Below are 17,939 nucleotides of genomic sequence, written 5' to 3' on the forward strand. Positions count from 1 at the left end.
AACAGAACCTGTGTGTAGGAGAGAGTGAGAGAGGGGGAAGCCACGATCTATATCCAGAAAGGGCCACGTCATGACACTGTAAAGTAACAAAATGTGGAAAAAGTCAAGGGGTCTGAATACTTTCCGAAGGCACTGTATGTGTTAACGTGTTAGCTGTACGTATCCTGAATACAATTTATGTTTGGCTGTGTGGACTTGGAGACAGACAGCAAGATAACTATTGTGTTCTGTCAGCTTGTGTAACATTTTTATACTCATTGTTTAATAAAATATGTTATATTTTTGCACTACTGTGTGGCCTGCCTCCCATCCCATGCCCTATCCTAGAACCTGATTGTGAGTGTGACACACACACACACACACACACACACACACACACACACACACACACACACACACACACACACACACACACACACACACACACACACACACACACACACACACACACACCCTCTCCTGGAAATGAGTCCATTCAGTAAAGGAAGTAAATCCAGTCCAAAAAGTCTCTGGGCTGAGCGTAAAAAACACAGTCAGCTGTGTGATCGGAGTTTCCCTCAGAAACACTAATGTATTCTGTCCCGGGCTGTCTGACGGACAAAACTGTCCCAGCCCAAGTATGGCCCACTCTGCAGCAGGCCTACAGACCCCATCTGAGGATGAGTGTACCATCTGTAGGAGCACCCTGACGGACCCACATCACCCTGATGCCTGTTCTCATGCGTGAGTTACCTCTTTTTATTGTCATATTCTCTGGTGTTATACTGCAGTTTGAAGCCTAATTTGTAACTTCATTTGTAGCCAGGTCTTTCTGTTCAAATCTAGTGAATGTAAAGTAGATTCAATTTTACACAGAAGCTACTCTGTAGCTGTGAACTCCCAGAGATCATGGTTGGTTTATATCAGTCTCTAACTCCAAATAGGTCCAAATAGGTAAATCTTTCTAATGAAATAATTTCAGTGTAAGGAACTTCCTCAAATACATGTTCTATTAGTTCTCTCCATTTCTATGAATAAAGACCATCAGCACAGTGCAAAGAGTAGCCTCTGTGTATAAACTCAACATTTATGTTTCTCCTTCACAGAGCTTTTCAATATCACTTGCGAAAAATGATAAATTACTGAGATGAGCTCAGATTGTTTGTAAAAGAGACTAAAGTTTAGTTTAGGCATGTCAGATTGTCAAAGATTATATGCTATGATTTGACTTAAGCCTTCATACTCTAAGTAATGTTCAGATTATTTACTTCCACCACATATGCAAGTAAGTAACACTGAGGGCAATTTCCCCTCACATCACAAAAAATACCTGACTATAGCAAATACTATACTTATAGGGGAGAGTGGGGTAATTTGACATTTTTTTTTACATTCAGCATCACTCCGTCAAGGGAAATATAGTATTCTTTCTACCAAAGATATCTACATATATTTAAGGATGTTGTGTATACCTGGTAATAATCAGAATTCATATAAACATTACAGTTTTAAAAACATAGCTTCTGATCTCTTGGCACAACTTACCTCGGGTATGGGGTAAATTGAGCCGCTGGACAGGATAAGTTAAGCCACCTACAAATTTCTGTACTGAATGAAACATTACCACTACCTTTTTATAACCATGTCTATCTTTATTTCCCAAAGACAATTTAACACAATCACAATCGCTTTTTTTGTCTGTTAATCATTTTAAGCATCTTCTGACACAGGCTTAACATCTAACAAACACTTTTTAAATAGGCCAGGTCCTGTTGTTACCTCATATCCCAGCTATATTGCCTTTCATTTTGCTGGAAACAAGGGTGGCTCAACTTACCTCTTTGGCTCAATTTACCACTCTCACCACTATGTTAAACTCTGTTCTTAATAGCAATCAGAAGTAGCCTATTGAATGAGGATGAGAGTTCTTTAACTATTCCCTTCCATTCTTACGACTAGTGTAGTCTGGATTTATGACATAGCTGCAGTGTTAGTCAATAGCAGCTTCTCACAGAACAGGTTTGATTCTTCCTGTAAGTGTTTACTTCATGACTGAAGAATGTGCCACTTTATCAATGGACAATAACCACACCTGTGCATGTTGCTTATGCATTTCATTGAATGATGCACTGTAAAATTCAATCTTATGTTTTGTGTGTGTGTGTGTGTGTGTGTGTGTGTGTGTGTGTGTGTGTGTGTGTGTGTGTGTGTGTGTGTGTGTGTGTGTGTGTGTGTGTGTGTGTGTGTGTGTGTGTGTGTGTGTGTGTTCTAGGTTCTGCCGCCCATGTCTGACCCGTTCTCTAATGTGGTTACCCCACTGCCCTGTGTGCAGAGCTGAGGCGCAGGTTGATGACATCAGGCCTGTCAGAGTCAAGACAGGGACCATGGTCGTGAGGTTGGGTCAACCTCTACCTGGCTTGTCGGGGCGTTCCACCCCAGCAACAAGATCTGTGGCAGGTGACGTCCAGAGGTGAATGACTGACTGGTCCAGATACAGCCAACCACACACAGCCAAACACACACAGCCAAACACACACAGCCAAACACACACAGCCAAACACACACAGCCAAACACATACAGCCAAACACACACAGCCAAACACACACAGCCAAACACACACAGCCAAACACACTACAGCCAAACACAGAGTGTGCATGATGTATTTTAGCATTAAATTCAGAGGTTTACAATTCATGCATTGACAGTCTCAATAATGACCTAAAGGTTGACCAATTGAACACTTAATGTTTATTTTTTAGCTATATCAGACTGCTCCAAATGGGCACTCAGACAGAAGGAAGGAGCCTGGCCAATCAGATCCCAGCTGTCACCACAGCCCCTCCCCTTCCCACTCCAAGATCCCTCCACAGACCAGTCTCTTCCTCCATCACTCCTCCTGCCCCAACCAATGATGTAGACCTATATATGTCTATGACTCGTAGACCCGCCCCAACACTCACCCCAACAGCTGGCACTACTGCACCTACCACCCAATCTGCCACCCCACCTACCACCCGATCTGCCACCCCACCTACCACCCAATCTGCCACCCCACCTACAATTACTCGTCTTGCCACAACCAATGGTTTATACATGACTATGGCTCAAATACCTGCCACCACAGTCACTCCAACAGGTGCCACAACTACACCAGCACCTACAACCACAACTACCATACCTGCCATCACACTGACACCTACCATCACATCTAAACCCACCCCCACACCCCGCACCAGGGCTCTCACCGCCCCAGGACAACAGCCCTTGGCCATCCCTCAGCACACACCTTCCGCAGCTCAAAGACCCACCTCCATGCCCTCTACCTCTAACCGTGCTCCCCCAGTACTGGCTGCTCCTCCATCCCTCTCCTTCACGGATGATGGGTAAGTCAAAGTCACCATTGGTCTGTATGTTTGCATAAGCGTGTTTGTGTGGTGTTTAGAGTTATTTTGATTGTTAAACTGCATATTTGCTGCTCATTGTTGATTACTGCAGACTCATCATGAGAAATGTAATCTGATCATATGTCTCTTTTCAGTGACTTGTATGAAAACTTGCTGAGCTTGCAAGGCCAGTTAGTGAGGTAAGAATGTATTGGTTAAGAGTGAGTATTTACCCTTATCTACAGTATTAAATGTTTTATATTTTTCTCTCCAACACTCACTCTGTCTCTATCTTTCTCTGTCTGTCTGTCTTTTCTCACTCTCTGTTTCTACCTCTCTGTCTGTCTGTCTGTCTGTCTGTCTGTCTGTCTGTCTGTCTGTCTGTCTGTCTGTCTGTCTGTCTGTCTGTCTGTCTGTCTGTCTGTCTGTCTGTCTGTCTGTCTGTCTGTCTGTCTGTCTGTCTGTCTGTCTGTCTGTCTGTCTGTCTGTCTGTCTGTTTTCCTCTGTCTGTCTGTCTGTCTGTCTGTCTGTCTGTCTGTCTGTCTGTCTGTCTGTCTGTCTGTCTGTCTGTCTGTCTGTCTGTCTGTCTGTCTGTCTGTCTGTTTGTCTGTCTGTCTGTTTGTCTGTCTGTCTGTTTTCCCTCCCTCCCTCTCTCTCTGTCTGCTCACTCACTCACTCACTCACTCACTCACTCACTCACTCACTCACTCACTCACTCACTCACTCACTCACTCACTCACTCACTCACTCACTCACTCACTCACTCACTCACTCACTCACTCACTCACTCTCTGTCTGTCTGTCTGTCTGTCTGTCTGTCTGTCTGTTCTCACTCTCTCTCTGTCTTTCTCTCTCTCTCTCTCAGTTCTGTGGTGAGGAGGACGTTTGTCTGTCCGTTCTGCCAAGAGAGTGGTCTGGATGAGAGGGATCTGTGGGTTCACTGCAATGGCAAGCATTACTATGACAACAGGCCTGTGGTCAGTGATATATCTGTTATGTATCGCTATAAAGCTGTCAGTTGCGTCATCAGTTGCTCTCAATCACTGGGTCTCAAACATGAGTTTATTTCATTTTATTTCAATTTTATTTAACCAAGATAATCCACTTCGTAACACTTGTCACTGCCTCCAGGGATTCCTCGTCCATAGTCTCTACTCCTAGGAAGTTGTTGGCCAATTGGGATCAAACTTTGTTGCTCTGAGTGATTGTTGCTCTCTGGCATCCTCTAGGTGTGTCCAGTGTGCGTCTCTCTGCCTCACGGTAATCCACATCAAATTAGCAGGAACTTCATCATACATCTGAACCTGAGACACCGCTACTATGCCGAGAAATACACGGTTGGCTACACACACGCACGCACGCACGCACGCACGCACGCACGCACGCACGCACACACACACACACACACACACACACACACACACACACACACATACACTCTAATAAGATGTTTCTTTGGTCCACAGAACACCCATCAAACCGACATGTTGAACTTGCAAGATGCCGTTATTGAGTCTCTCCGGGATGCCAACCTGAATCCCAGATGATCTTTATCGATATCAGACACAACATCAGTAATCTAGTAATATGGCAATAACACACTCATCATGATTTGTATATTTTGATGCTAAAGCTGCTCACAGAAGCATTTGTAAAAATGGCAATGTTGTCGAACGTTGATTGTTGCAGCTGTTCTTTTCTTTCTTTTGAATGTATAAAATCATGCCCTGTTTACTGCATCTATCGAATGTATCAACTTTAATGGACATCTTCAATATCAGCTTTGATATACTTTTTCATGCAGTACCCGTCAAAAGTTTGGACACACCTACTCATTCATGGGTTTTTCTTTATTTTTACTATTTTCTACATTGTAGAATAATAGTGAAAACATCACAACTATTAAATAACACATATGGAATCATGTAGTAAGCAAAAAAGTGTTAAACAAAGTAGCCACCCTGCCCTGATGACAGCTTTGCACACTCTTGGCATTCTCTCAACCAGCTTCACTTGGAATGCTTTTCCAACAGTCTTGAAGTAGTTCCCACATCTGCTGAGCGCTTATTGGCTGCTTTTCCTTCACTCTGTGGTCCAACTCATCCCAAACCATCTCAATTGGGTTGAGGTTGGGTGATTGTGGAGGCCAGGTCATCTGATGCAGCACTCCATCACTCTCCTTCTTGGTCAAATAGCCATTACACAGCCTGGAGGTGTGTTTTGGGTCATTGTCCTGTTGAAAAACAAATGATAGCCCCACTAAGCGCAAACCAGATGGGATGGCGTATCGCTGCAGAATGCTATGATAGCCATGCTGGTTAAGTTTGCTTTGAATTCTAAATAAATCACAGACAGTGTCACCAGCAAAGCACCCCACACCAACACCTCCTTCTCCATGCTTCACGGTGGGAACCACACATGCAGAGATCATCTGTTCACCTACTCTGCGTCTCACAAAGACACGGCTGTTGGAACCAAAAATCTCAAATTTGGACTCATCAGACCAAAGGACAGATTTCCACCGGTCTAACGTCCATTGCTCGTGTTTCTTGTCCCAAGCAAGTCTCTTGTTATTATTATTGGTGTCCTTTAGTAGTGGTTTCTTTGCAGCAATTCGACCACGAAGGCTGATTCACACAGTCTACTCTGAACAGTTGATGTTGAGATGTGTCTGTTACTTGAACTCTGAAGCATTTATTTGAGCTGCAATTTCTTGGGCTGGTAATTCTGATGAACTTGTCCTCTGCAGCAGAGGTAACTCTGGGTCTTCCTTTCCTGTGGCGGTCCTCATGAGAGCCATTTTCATCATAGCGCTTGGTTTTTCCAACTGCAAATTTTCCAGACGGACTGACCTTCATGTCTTAAAGTAATGATGGACTGTCATTTCTCTTTGTTTATTTGAGCTGTTCTTGCCATAATATGGACTTGGTATTTTACCTAAAAGGGCTGTGTGTCAAGGGGTGTACTAGAGGCGAAGTCAGGTGCAGGAGAGCAGAGTAACGATAACAGGCGCATTGTCACGGTTGTCGTAAGGAGAGGACCAAAATGCAGCAGGGAAGTGTATACTCATCTTCTTTATTACGGACAAAGAAGGAAAAACCAAAATAAACACGTATACAAAAACACAAACGAACTAGACAGTCTTGTCCGGCACACACAGCAAAACAAGAGACAATCTCCCACAAACACATACCCATATATAGGACTCTCAATCAGAGGCAACTAGAAAACACCTGCCTCCAATTGAGAGTCCAACCCCAATTAACTAGACATAGATATACAACTAACCAGAAAGAACATAGAAATACTAACACAGAACATAACCCCAAAACCCGGAACTAACTAACCAAACACCCTACTAAATAAACCACCACCCCGAACCACATAAACAAAATACCCTCTGCCACGTCCTGACCAAACTACAATTACAAATAATCCCTAATACCGGTCAGGACGTGACACGCATTTTTATTTTCCTTCCAAAACGAGAGCACTACATAAATCAAACGCGCTCAAAACACGGAACATAACAAAACACCACAATAACATGAAACAATTACACACAAATACATGATGGGAAACAGAGGGTTAAATACAAGTAGATTGATTGTGGAAATGAAAACCAGGTGTGTATGAAACAAGACAAGACCAATGGACATATGAAAAATGTAGCGGCAATGGCTAGAAAGCCGGTGACGTCGATCGCCGAACGCCGCCCGAACAAGGAGAGGAGCCGACTTGGGCGGAAGTCGTGACACTACCTTGTCACAACACAACTGATTGGCTCAAATGCATTACAGTTTCTCAGTCGCTTTGGTGCATTTTTCACATCATCCCTAACATGTGCAAAATAATAAGTGCATTTCTCAGAACAATTTGTACAAACTGCAATATACAATAGATGTGTTTCTAAAGCTAGTCAGTCACTAAAAATCCTTACTACATCTCTCAAAAGTAAATGTTCATGCCAATGATCATGTCAGTGTCATCAGAATGATAAGTCATTGAGTCATTGAGTCAAAATGTTTAGGCATGTGTTCAATGGAACTGTGTACTTTGACAGTATTACCTGATGTAAACTTAGGCTACAGTTTGGATGACAGTTACTGTATTGAAAATGCACAAGGCTGCACTTCTATGGCATATATCAATTTCAACATTACTATTTACATATTACTGTATGTGGGTTATTGATTGAAAGAGACTGGACAACCCAAGGGGCACAAAGGAAAAAAAACTAAATCAGAAAGAAACACAGGAAACCTCCCCTAAGGCACAACTTTGCCCGCAGCACTGTTCTAGTGCTGTCTACACATCCAGACGTTCCTGTCTGTCGGCCCACATATTCTCATCCACATCACACCGGATATTTTCCCTTCCAATGCAACGTGGAAAGAGTCTTTTGGAATGCCTTATCCATCCTCTGCAGGCGTCTACTGTGATGTCCTCACATGTTGCATCCATTGCAGCCAGCAGGGTCATCTGTGTGTGTGGCTGACGATCGTACACCTTCCACCTCCATGCTGAAAAGAACTCCTCAATTGGGTTAAGGAATGGTGAATAAGGTGGGAGGAATTGTATGAGCATCCTCGGGTGGGTCACAAACCATTGCCTTATGATGTTTGATCGATGGAAACTCACATTATCACAAATGACAACATACTTTGGCAAATCCTCTCTAAACAGACCCCTCTCATCATCAGGGATGAGAGCCCTGTAGAGAGTCTCTAAAAAGTTGAGTAGATGCTGGGTGTTGTATGGCCCTATAAGGGGGATATGGGTTAGGACACCATGCTCCGAAATAGCAGCACACATGGTGATATTTCCTCCCCGTTGGCCTGGCAAATCCACAGTAGCTCTGTGACTGATGATATTCCGACCCCGTCTTCTGCATTTGGTCAGGTTGAAGCCAGCCTCATCCACGTATACAAAGTTGTGAGAGGGTTCACTTGATTCCAACTCCATTATACGCTATATCCCAGAACACACAGTTGAATTTGTTTTGGTAAGGAAGAGTGACATAAAATGTACATATATTGCGTGTTCCTTCCACAGCAATGGAAATGTGTGCAGTTTATGCTTACTGTACTATGTATCACTATAAAATGTTGCTGTAAAGTAGTTACATAGATATATGTTTTACCTGTATATACTGGTACCGTAGCTCCTTAACTCTGTCCTCATTCCTTTGGAATGGTACACGGTACAGCTGTTTCATAGTCATCTGGTTTCTACAGCACCCGGTCGATGGTTGAGATGCTAACCGTATGGATGTTTTCAAAGACATCGTTGTCTTCTATAATGGTCCTTTGTATTTCTCTGAGTCTCATGGCATTGTTTGCTCATCCCATGGTGCAAATAGCCTCCTCCTGTTGAGGTGTGAAAAGGCGTCCTCTGCCACCGGTTTGAGGTAATCTTGCAGTCCTATGTGGGGAAAAATGCAGTGATGCGTCGCACACTTTCACATAGACAAAAACTATGCGAACACACATTTTACTGTAAAACATACAGGTGGGTGCATGTAAGGAGCAGTATGTATCTGTATAGAGTATATTTCTGTATGCTGTGAAATACAAGTGGACTACTGTAATATGAAGCATTGTAGGAAGTATACAGTATACTGCTTATATACAGTAACTGTGCACTGTACATTGGTGGACATACCTGTTCTCTCTTCAAAACGTTTGAACTATTGATATATTGATCTCCCAATACTATTGATCTCCCAATATTCGGCTGCACCCTTCAACCCGCCTCAGCCATTGTAAGGCCATGATTGACAACATGGTCTACAATAGTGGCCCTTATGTCATCAGATATGCGCCTATGTCCTCTTCTGCCTCTTCCTCTGTTTTGCCTTCCACCACGCATCCTTGCTCCTCTTCTTCCTCCTCTTGGCTGTTGACCCTGTTCGTTTCCTGGTCCATCCATTATTGGAAAATTGCAACTCTGTGTTGTGGTCTGTCTATATATGCTTGCCAATTGATTCTTCATGAGATGCACCTTTGAGCAATTTAGACAACTGGTTGATTGTTGGTTGAACTAACACTTTACATTCCTTCATGAGTGAGGGTCAATTTCACCTGCACCATTCATCAATTCACGTTTTTGTACAAAAGGTCAAATAGAAATGTGTAAAACTATGCTTGACAGTTTATGACAAATAGTTCAACAATTTTGCATGTAATGGCTTATGCAAGGAACTAATGCCTAGATGTTTTGAGGGGTAAGACTATTCAACAGAGAACCATCTACTATATTTTGATCAACATGACATGAGCAATTGAAAATGTGGAAAAAAGCTGACACTTGTACATTATGAATTGCAATATGTACAAAAGCAATTGCAATTTGTTCAAAGGAATAAGAAATTGCTTTAATGATGTGCACAAGTGACTAGATGATTTGGAATTTGTACAAGTAGTATCAAGAATGGAACTTTTGATCTAAGAAATGCACCAAAGCGACTGAGAAAAACTGTAAGAAGGAAAGAAATTCCACAAATTAACTTTTAACAAGGCACACCTGTTAATTGAAATTCATTCCAGATGACCAGTCATGAAGCTGGTTGAGAGAATGCCAAGAGTGTGCAAAGCTGTCAACAAGGCAAAGGGTGGCTACTTAGAAGAATCTCAAATCTCCAATATATTTTTATTTGTTTAACACTTTTTTGCTTACTACATGATTCCATATGTGTTATTTCATAGTTTTGATGTCTTCACTATTATCCTACAATGTAGAAAACAGTAAAAATAAAGAAAAACTCTTGAATTAGTAGGTGTGTCCAAACTCTTGACTGGTACTGTATATTTAATATCCTTGTATATTCTTGACATAGAATGACTATAATAAAGAATATTGAAATCAAACCTATCGTATGTCCTGGAGGATTATATTAGGCACTGATCCTTGAAGTCTACAAAACAACATTATGTATTTGTGTGTGTGTCTGTGTTTGTACGTGTGCATGCGCGCACACACATTTGTGTTCCTGTAACACTTACATAAGCTAATGGGGGACAATTAAACAATCAATAATAATAAATTTGACAGCAATTGAAGATATTTTATCTTAAACCATACATTTTACGCAATCTGCACAATTCTGCAAGCCTTGCAATTTGTTCAGCTTCTGTATAAAACCTAGCAAACACACACTCCACCCAGACTAAGGCTCGAACTGCTGCATATAGGTGGTCTTCGACCCCTTCTCTCTTCTTGTGCTTGTGATTACCGGCAGTCTCAGAGTAATGGCTTCTAAATGGATTGTTCTGGTCTTCAGTATGCTCTGGTGCTTGGTACGTTTCCTATTCCATCACTAATGTCATTTAATGTAAAACACTACATTACCTAAATTACATTACATTGCTCTGACCAACTGTATTTTTGTGGTGCCTGATACAGTTACTGTATTTGTCATAATTGTGTAACTTTATTTATTTTATTTCACCTTTATTTAACCTTTATTTAACAATTTTGCTTTCTTTTTTTCTCAGTTTTGTGTGGTCACATTTCTAATCTTGTTACATTTTAGTGCAGACCTGTTGCATTGCACTGTTTTCTTTTCCTTGTTTATTTATCTGTTTTCTTGTTTGTTTATTGCCTGCTGTAGTCAGCAGCATCCTGGCTCACAGGTGAATGAAACCTCTTATTGTTGTTGTTCATAACTATGACTCATAGTGGTGATAGAAATAATGTCAAGCAATTGTGTGCTGTGGTTGATTTAGACATTATCTTACCTGCAGAGACTGATGTGGATGAGGGACACGGACACGACTGGGACATCTTTGACATCAATAAAGGTATATAAGAAAATAACTTTATAACATGACTGTGTGTATAGATAGAATCTCTGTGTGCTGATTGTCTAACTCTAGTGTGTTCATTTGCAGAGGCAGGATTGGACCTGCTGGAGGGTGATATTGTAATAGATTAGGTGAGTTTGACAGCTCATCTTTTCTTTTACTTGAATAATGATATGGATTTCTCATAGCCTGCCAATAATATCTGGTCATCACTGACCACCATGAGGGTGTTGTGTCTGATTGCACTGATCACCATGAGGGTGTTGTGTCTGATTGCACTGATCACCATGAGGGTGTTGTGTCTGATTGTACTGATCACCATGAGGGTGTTGTGTCTGATTGCACTGATCACCATGAGGGTGTTGTGTCTGATTGCACTGATCACCATGAGGGTGTTGTGTCTGATTGCACTGATCACCATGAGGGTGTTGTGTCTGATTGCACTGATCACCATGAGGGTGTTGTGTCTGATTGCACTGATCACCATGAGGGTGTTGTGTCTGATTGCACTGATCACCATGAGGGTGTTGTGTCTGATTGCACTGATCACCATGAGGGTGTTGTGTCTGATTGCACTGATCACCATGAGGGTGTTGTGTCTGATTGCACTGATCACCATGAGGGTGTTGTGTCTGATTGCACTGATCACCATGAGGGTGTTGTGTCTGATTGCACTGATCACCATGAGGGTGTTGTGTCTGATTGCACTGATCACCATGAGGGTGTTGTGTCTGATTGCACTGATCACCATGAGGGTGTTGTGTCTGATTGCACTGATCACCATGAGGGTGTTGTGTCTGATTGCACTGATCACCATGAGGGTGTTGTGTCTGATTGCACTGATTGAGAGTGTGTGGTTCTCTCTGTTTAGACTGACAGCAGAAACACTATCCTAGGGGAGCAGTATCGCTGGCCTCAGACGGTACCCTACTATCTGAAGGACAGCCTGGGTGAGAAATAGTACACTTCAATACTTCAAACATAGCTTTGGTAAAATACATTTAAATCAGTGTGACAAAATTCAACACAAAAATAATTTTAAATCAGTGTGTCAAAACTCAATACAAAAATAGATTTAAATCAGTGTGACAAAATTCAATACAAAAATACATTTAAATCTGTGTGACAAAATTCAATACAAAAATACATTTAAATCTGTGTGACAAAATTCAATACAAAAATACATTTAAATCTGTGGGACAAAATTCAATACAAAAATACATTTCAATCTGTGGGACAAAATTCAATACAAAAATACATTTAAATCAGTGTGAAAAAATTCTATGCAATTTTGAAATATATATTTCTCTCTCTCTCTGTGTGTGTGTGTGCGTGTGTGTAGACATAAATGCTAAGGGGGTGATTCTGAAGGCCTTCGAGCAGTACAGACTGAAGACCTGCATCAACTTTGTGCCATGGAAGGGAGAGGAGAACTATATATCTGTGTTCAAAGGCAACGGGTGAGCGCACACGCACGCACGCACACACGCGCACACACACACGGACGGACGCCACAATGTCAGAAGCCAACACATTTTATAACAATTATAAATTATATCTATTCATTCTTCCACACTTTTCTGTACATTCTTCCAATCCATTTTCCATCTCTTTCTCTCTTGCTCTCTCTCTTCATTTACATTTCTATTTAAGGGCTTTATTGGCATGGGAAACACATGTTTACATTGCCAAAGCAAGTGAAATAGATTAGAAACAAAAGTGAAATGTAAAATGTAAAATGTAAATGAAATAAACAATAATAAATTACCAAACAAAAGGTCACAAAAGTTCCAAAAGAATAAAGACATTTCAAATATCATATTATGTCTATATACAGTGTTGTAATGATGTGTAAATAGTTACAGTACAAAAGGGAAAATAAATCAACATAAATAAAGGATGTACTTACAATGTGTTTGTTCTTCACTGGTTTCCCTTTTCTTGTGGCAACAGGTCACAAATATTACTGCTGTGATGGGACACTGGTATTTCACCCAGTAGATATGGGAGTTTATTTGTTTTCTAATTCTTTGTGGGTCTCTCTCTCTCTCCTTCTCTCTTTAGGTGCTACTCCTCAGTAGGTAACAGGCAGGTGGGGAAGCAGAAGTTGTCTATTGGTCGTAACTGTGACCGTCTGGCAACGGTTGAGCATGAGTTTCTGCATGCTCTGGGTTTCTGGCACGAGCAGTCCAGAGCTGACCGCGATGACTATGTCAACATCATGTGGGACCGCATCGAAGAAGGTAGCAATCAATCAATAAATCTGTATTAATAATATAAGATTACTGCCATGTTTTAGTTAATAGTATGTTAGAGATTATTTATATATAGTCTGTCTGTAGTTGTCTATCAATATGCTGGTGTGTCACCAACTAAATGCACTTTATACATGTACATTTCATTGACTGAACATTGCATTTTTTCCCTTTTTAGGAAAAGACCATAACTTCCTGATCCACGGCGAGTCAGTGTCGAGTGCTCTGAACGTGCCCTATGACTACGGCTCTGTGATGCACTACAGTAAAACAGCCTTCAACATCGGGTCAGAGCCCTCCATCATTACTAAGATACCGAGCTTCATGGACGTGATTGGTCAACGCATGGAGTTCAGCGACAGTGACCTGCTGAAGCTCAACAGGCTCTACAACTGCAGTGAGTCCTCACCTGTCAATCAATATCAATCAAAAGTCACATGATTAATCAATCAATCAGCCAATAATTTACTGTAACTCAGGAGTTCATCAGACTGACCTTTAGTTAATGGTTTGACTTTATCGATATGTAATAAATATCTAGCTAATGAAGGTGATTACATAAGGATCGTCCAGCCAGGTAGTAGATTATCTACAGAAGAGTTACATAAGCTGTTTTTATTGGTCTCTTGATTCTTACTTTCATAGACTAATGCTGACCTTCCCTCTCTGTCACCTCATCTCCCTCTCTCCACAGCAACTTCCTCAACATTCCTGGACTCATGCAGCTTTGAGAAGGAGAATATCTGTGGGATGATCCAGGGTCCTGTTGGGATAGCTCAGTGGGAACACAGACACAGTGTGGCTGGGGGACCCAACACCGACTACACCAACATGGGCCAGTGTGATGGTAAGATAAACATACACGCATGCACACACAGAAGCTTATGCACGCACACACACTTTACTGTGATGCAAGGTCCAGAGACCATAGTCCATAGTGTAACATGTTAATCATACCACTATAACGGCACATCTACTTATCTGCTGTTCTCCTAAAGAGATAAAGAGAATGGCCGAGAAGGTCAATGCCCTCCAACGTGTTGATTCAGTGGAGGGACTTTGGTTGATTAGTTCTCAGAGGATCACAACATTGAAGTACCCTGTAGCACCATAATGATAACATCTATTTGAAGGCGATATCATTAATATCCTAATTGATTTCATAAAAGATGAAAAGTGTTCTCCCATTACAGAATATGCATATTTCTTGATCCATGATCAGTTTGTCTCACTCAAATGTTTTATTTCTGTTTCCAGGAAAAGGTTATTTCATGCACTTCAGTACGGTTAATGGTAACCATGGTGACCAGGCCCACCTGGAGAGTCGTCTCTTCTACCCCAAGAGAGGTTCCCAGTGCTTGCAGTTCTACCTCCACAACAGCGGGGGCGCTGATGATCAACTGAACGTGTGGGTGCGGGAGTATGACAAAGCCAACCCCAAAGGAAAACTGAGGCTCATCCAGAAAATTGATATCACAGGTTTGACATCACATCTCAGCTCATACAAAACAATGTTGTACAACAGTATTGGGTGTACAATAGTATAGAGCAGGGGTATTCAAATCTTACCCTACGAGGTCGGGAATACTGCTGGTTTTCTGTTCTTCCTGAAAGTTAATTGCACCCACCTGGTGTACTAGGTCTAAATCAGTCCCTGATTACAAAGGGGAAGAATTGTAAAAAGCAGAGGAGCTGGCTTAGAGCTCCAGATTTGAATTTGAGGGGTATATGCTGACCACACCGCTCGTGTTGTAAAATAAATGTACACATACATGTTATTCCATCATTGCACCCACACTGCTCACGCGTGTCTCCGTAGCCAGGCACTAAAATAGAACTTGGTTCTATTTGTGACGCTTGATGCACTGCAAGTGCCACCTCTCCCATCTCCTCATTGGTTTTTTGGAGCATGTACTCACATTGGTGATTGAAAGATGAACTTGAGGTCCACACTCCAGTCCAATTGGTGGTGGTAATGCACCTTTATTAAAGTTGTTTGCTAACTGCCATAAAAAGTCCAAAGAAGAAGCCTGAAGTAGGAGAGATGACTAGAAACTAACTCAGTTTACCCATTTATCTATGCATTAATTGTCAGAGTAGATCACCTTGTGCATTTCAGGTAAAATAACAACTCAATGTTTATATCCCAAGACAAATTAGCTAACAGTAACCTAACTAGCTAAATTGCCATAAATGATTGCTTATCGACCTGTCCCCAAATTAATATAGTTGGTTCAGAGTTCATTTTGATATTTCACCTTGCGTGTCCTGATCGAGTCAGGTGTGGGGGGACAAAATCAACATGCGAGCGGTCTGCTCAGCATGTAAGTTTATAGGGTGTGTGTGGATGTCTGTTTCCTTCGGTCCTACAGGTGGCATCAGAGACTCCTGGGAGCTGTACCATGTGACCCTGGATGTGAAGATGAAGTTCCGGGTTAAGTTTGAAGGCTTGAAGGGCAGAGGAGCATCCACCGGAGGGCTCTCATTGGATGACATCAACCTATCAGAGACGACCTGCCCGCAGCACATCTGGCGCATCCGTGACTTCACCAGGCTCTTAGAAACCACACCGACAGGTGTGAACATCTACAGCCCACGCTTCCTGTCCCCCAGTGGCTACTCCTTCATGGTGAGTGTCAAGGTCACTATAGTAACAAGGTTGACACATTAATTTTCTAATATCCCATAACTCTTTGCATAAATGTGGTAGAATTCAACAAAGGGACCAGCAATCCTAGCAATGACGCTGGTGCCATGAATTTGTTTATTTTGGGAAGCTGTCCTTCGGGGTGGCAGGTAGACTAGCGGTTAAGAGCGTTGGTACTAGTAACCGAAAGGTCGCTGCTTTGAATCCCTGAGCTGGCAAGTAGGAAAAATCTACAGTTCTGCAGTTGAGCAAGGCAGTTAACCCCTAACAACAACTGCTCCTCGGGCACCGATGACGTGAACATCGATAAAGGCAGCCCCCCAACACTTCTCTGAGGGGTTGGGTTAAATGCGTTTGACACATTTCAGTTGAATGCATTCAGTTGTAAAACTCACTAGGTATCTCCCTTTCTGCATTTGAATACATCATTGTCCTGGCAATAATGAACTACCTAGGTGAGCGTGTACATCAACGGCCGCAGCAGGCCAGGTAGCATGGCCATCTACTTCCACCTAACCTCCAGCCCTAAAGACGACTCCCTCACCTGGCCCTGACCATGGCATCAGGCCACCATGGCCCTGATGGACCAGAACCCAGACATCAGACAGAGAATGTCCAACCACCGCATGATCACCACCAACCCCAACAAGCTGTCCTCAGATGGTGAGAATGCTTACACAAAAAAATGCTTACACAGTACGCCAAATAATAGCATGCCATTGGCTCTCTGTCCTTCATAGAAGCTGCAAGGTCTTCCAATCTGAGACAAGCGTGAGGAGACTAATTAGACTAGAAACAGTTAGGGAGACAGGTGTGGGAAAACCTGAAGTCAAATTGTTTCTATTGAAGATTTTCCCTTCTCTCCCCCAGGCAATGATTTCTACTGGGACAACCCCCGTAAGGTGGGCAGTCTGGTGACCGGTTCTGACGGCAGCCAGTTCTACCGCGGGCCCGGTACCAGCAGCTACCTCGCCCACAGCAGGCTGAAGAGCAGGAACTTCAAAGGAGACGACGCCATCTTCCTCCTCGGTCTAGAGGTTAAGGCATTACATTCCCATCGCTGGAGAAGGCTCTTAACCGTAGATGTTCCTTAGCTCTAGTACCAGATCCGTTTGTGCCATCTTACGATGTAACAATGACTATAGCAGTTGGCAAGACAGAGAAACAGATCTGGGACTTGACTACCTTGACCTCTCACTCGGTTCTAAACCAGTGTTCTTAACCCCAACCTCTTCAGATGTGTCTGCACTGCTGGAGACCCAGCCCCTTCCTCGTTCTGCTGTCCATCAGTCTAAGAAGAGTGCCATAGTATCACCCAGCCAGGAGACCACCAACACGTCCACAGTGGTGATGGCTGTGTCCATGAGCTTGGCGGCGGTCATGTTCGTTGTTGCCATGGTGAGCGTGGTGTACGCCAGGAGATCGAGGAGACCGGAGAGTGACGTGATCCTTGTGGAGAACAGGGACATCTAGTACTGTGAGTGACAACCAACCTAAAATGGCTTCTTCACTTTTCCATTGGCAGACTGAAGTGCTACTGAAGAAACTTCACTGAAACTAGAATAAAGTCTAACAAACACTTGATTGTCTGATGAGAATCAATATATGGAAAATGTTAGCTATAAATGTGTGAGACTTAAGGAACATCTTTACAGGAATATCTGACAATGACCTTCCATCGCTTCATAAGAAACCGTGACCAACAATGTAAAATACATTGTAAGTGAAATGAATCCATTTCATGTAAAAAAAATAAAAATAACTATAGAGTCTTGCCTCCAGTTTGCAGTTAAAACTACCATTCACTGGTTCCGGGATAAACGCCACACTTAGAGGGCCTTTCAATAACTCCACATTTACATTTCAACA

The 17,939-nt window shown here is 42.4% G+C and overlaps 3 protein-coding genes across 4 annotated transcripts; 2 read left to right on the forward strand and 1 right to left on the reverse strand.

Moving 5' to 3' along the window:
- The first annotated feature begins 472 nt into the window (after positions 1–472).
- LOC106560392 (uncharacterized) lies at positions 473–5,106 on the forward strand. Its single transcript, XM_014123270.3, has 7 exons — positions 473–723; positions 2,252–2,449; positions 2,740–3,363; positions 3,519–3,563; positions 4,229–4,340; positions 4,593–4,700; positions 4,830–5,106. The coding sequence occupies exons 1-7, from the start codon at positions 620–622 to the stop codon at positions 4,908–4,910; spliced, it is 1,272 nt and encodes a 423-aa protein (XP_013978745.2). The 5' UTR covers positions 473–619; the 3' UTR covers positions 4,911–5,106.
- Positions 5,107–6,419: 1,313 nt separating this feature from the next.
- On the reverse strand, positions 6,420–13,240 carry LOC106560383 (uncharacterized). 2 transcript variants are annotated; one of them, XR_001318589.3, is made up of 3 exons: positions 13,078–13,240; positions 8,507–8,787; positions 6,420–8,334 (listed from the first exon to the last, which is right to left on the reverse strand). XR_001318589.3 is itself a non-coding variant. In XM_082957004.1 (2 exons), exon 1 carries the CDS (start codon positions 11,983–11,985, stop codon positions 11,326–11,328), a length of 660 nt encoding a protein of 219 aa, XP_082813130.1. In that variant the 5' UTR covers positions 11,986–12,042; the 3' UTR covers positions 6,420–8,334; positions 8,507–11,325. The 2 variants fall into 2 exon arrangements, 1 of the variants encoding a protein (XP_082813130.1); XM_082957004.1 differs by lacking the exon at positions 13,078–13,240 and having other exon boundaries at positions 8,507–12,042.
- mep1ba (meprin A subunit beta a) lies at positions 11,033–17,839 on the forward strand. Its single transcript, XM_045687752.2, is given in 12 exon segments — positions 11,033–11,165; positions 11,256–11,299; positions 12,040–12,118; positions 12,511–12,628; positions 13,233–13,411; positions 13,602–13,820; positions 14,118–14,270; positions 14,681–14,902; positions 15,796–16,052; positions 16,526–16,733; positions 16,941–17,106; positions 17,306–17,839. Coding segments are annotated over 12 exon segments (2,016 nt in total). The 3' UTR covers positions 17,544–17,839.
- Positions 17,840–17,939: the final 100 nt, after the last annotated feature.

Source organism: Salmo salar, chromosome 10 (genome assembly GCF_965601325.2).
Source record: "Salmo salar chromosome 10, fSalSal1, whole genome shotgun sequence".
Lineage (NCBI taxonomy): Eukaryota > Metazoa > Chordata > Actinopteri > Salmoniformes > Salmonidae > Salmo > Salmo salar.

Excerpts from the sequence above, each read along its gene's own strand:
- LOC106560383 (XM_082957004.1), bottom strand. The coding sequence starts at position 11,985 with ATGGTGATCAGTGCAATCAGACACAACACCCTCATGGTGATCAGTGCA.
- LOC106560392 (XM_014123270.3), top strand. The coding sequence starts at position 620 with ATGGCCCACTCTGCAGCAGGCCTACAGACCCCATCTGAGGATGAGTGT. Across the intron at positions 2,450-2,739 it reads GTGGCAGGTGACGTCCAGAG|CTATATCAGACTGCTCCAAA; the intron begins GTGAATGACTGA and ends TTTATTTTTTAG. Across the intron at positions 3,364-3,518 it reads CTCTCCTTCACGGATGATGG|TGACTTGTATGAAAACTTGC; the intron begins GTAAGTCAAAGT and ends GTCTCTTTTCAG.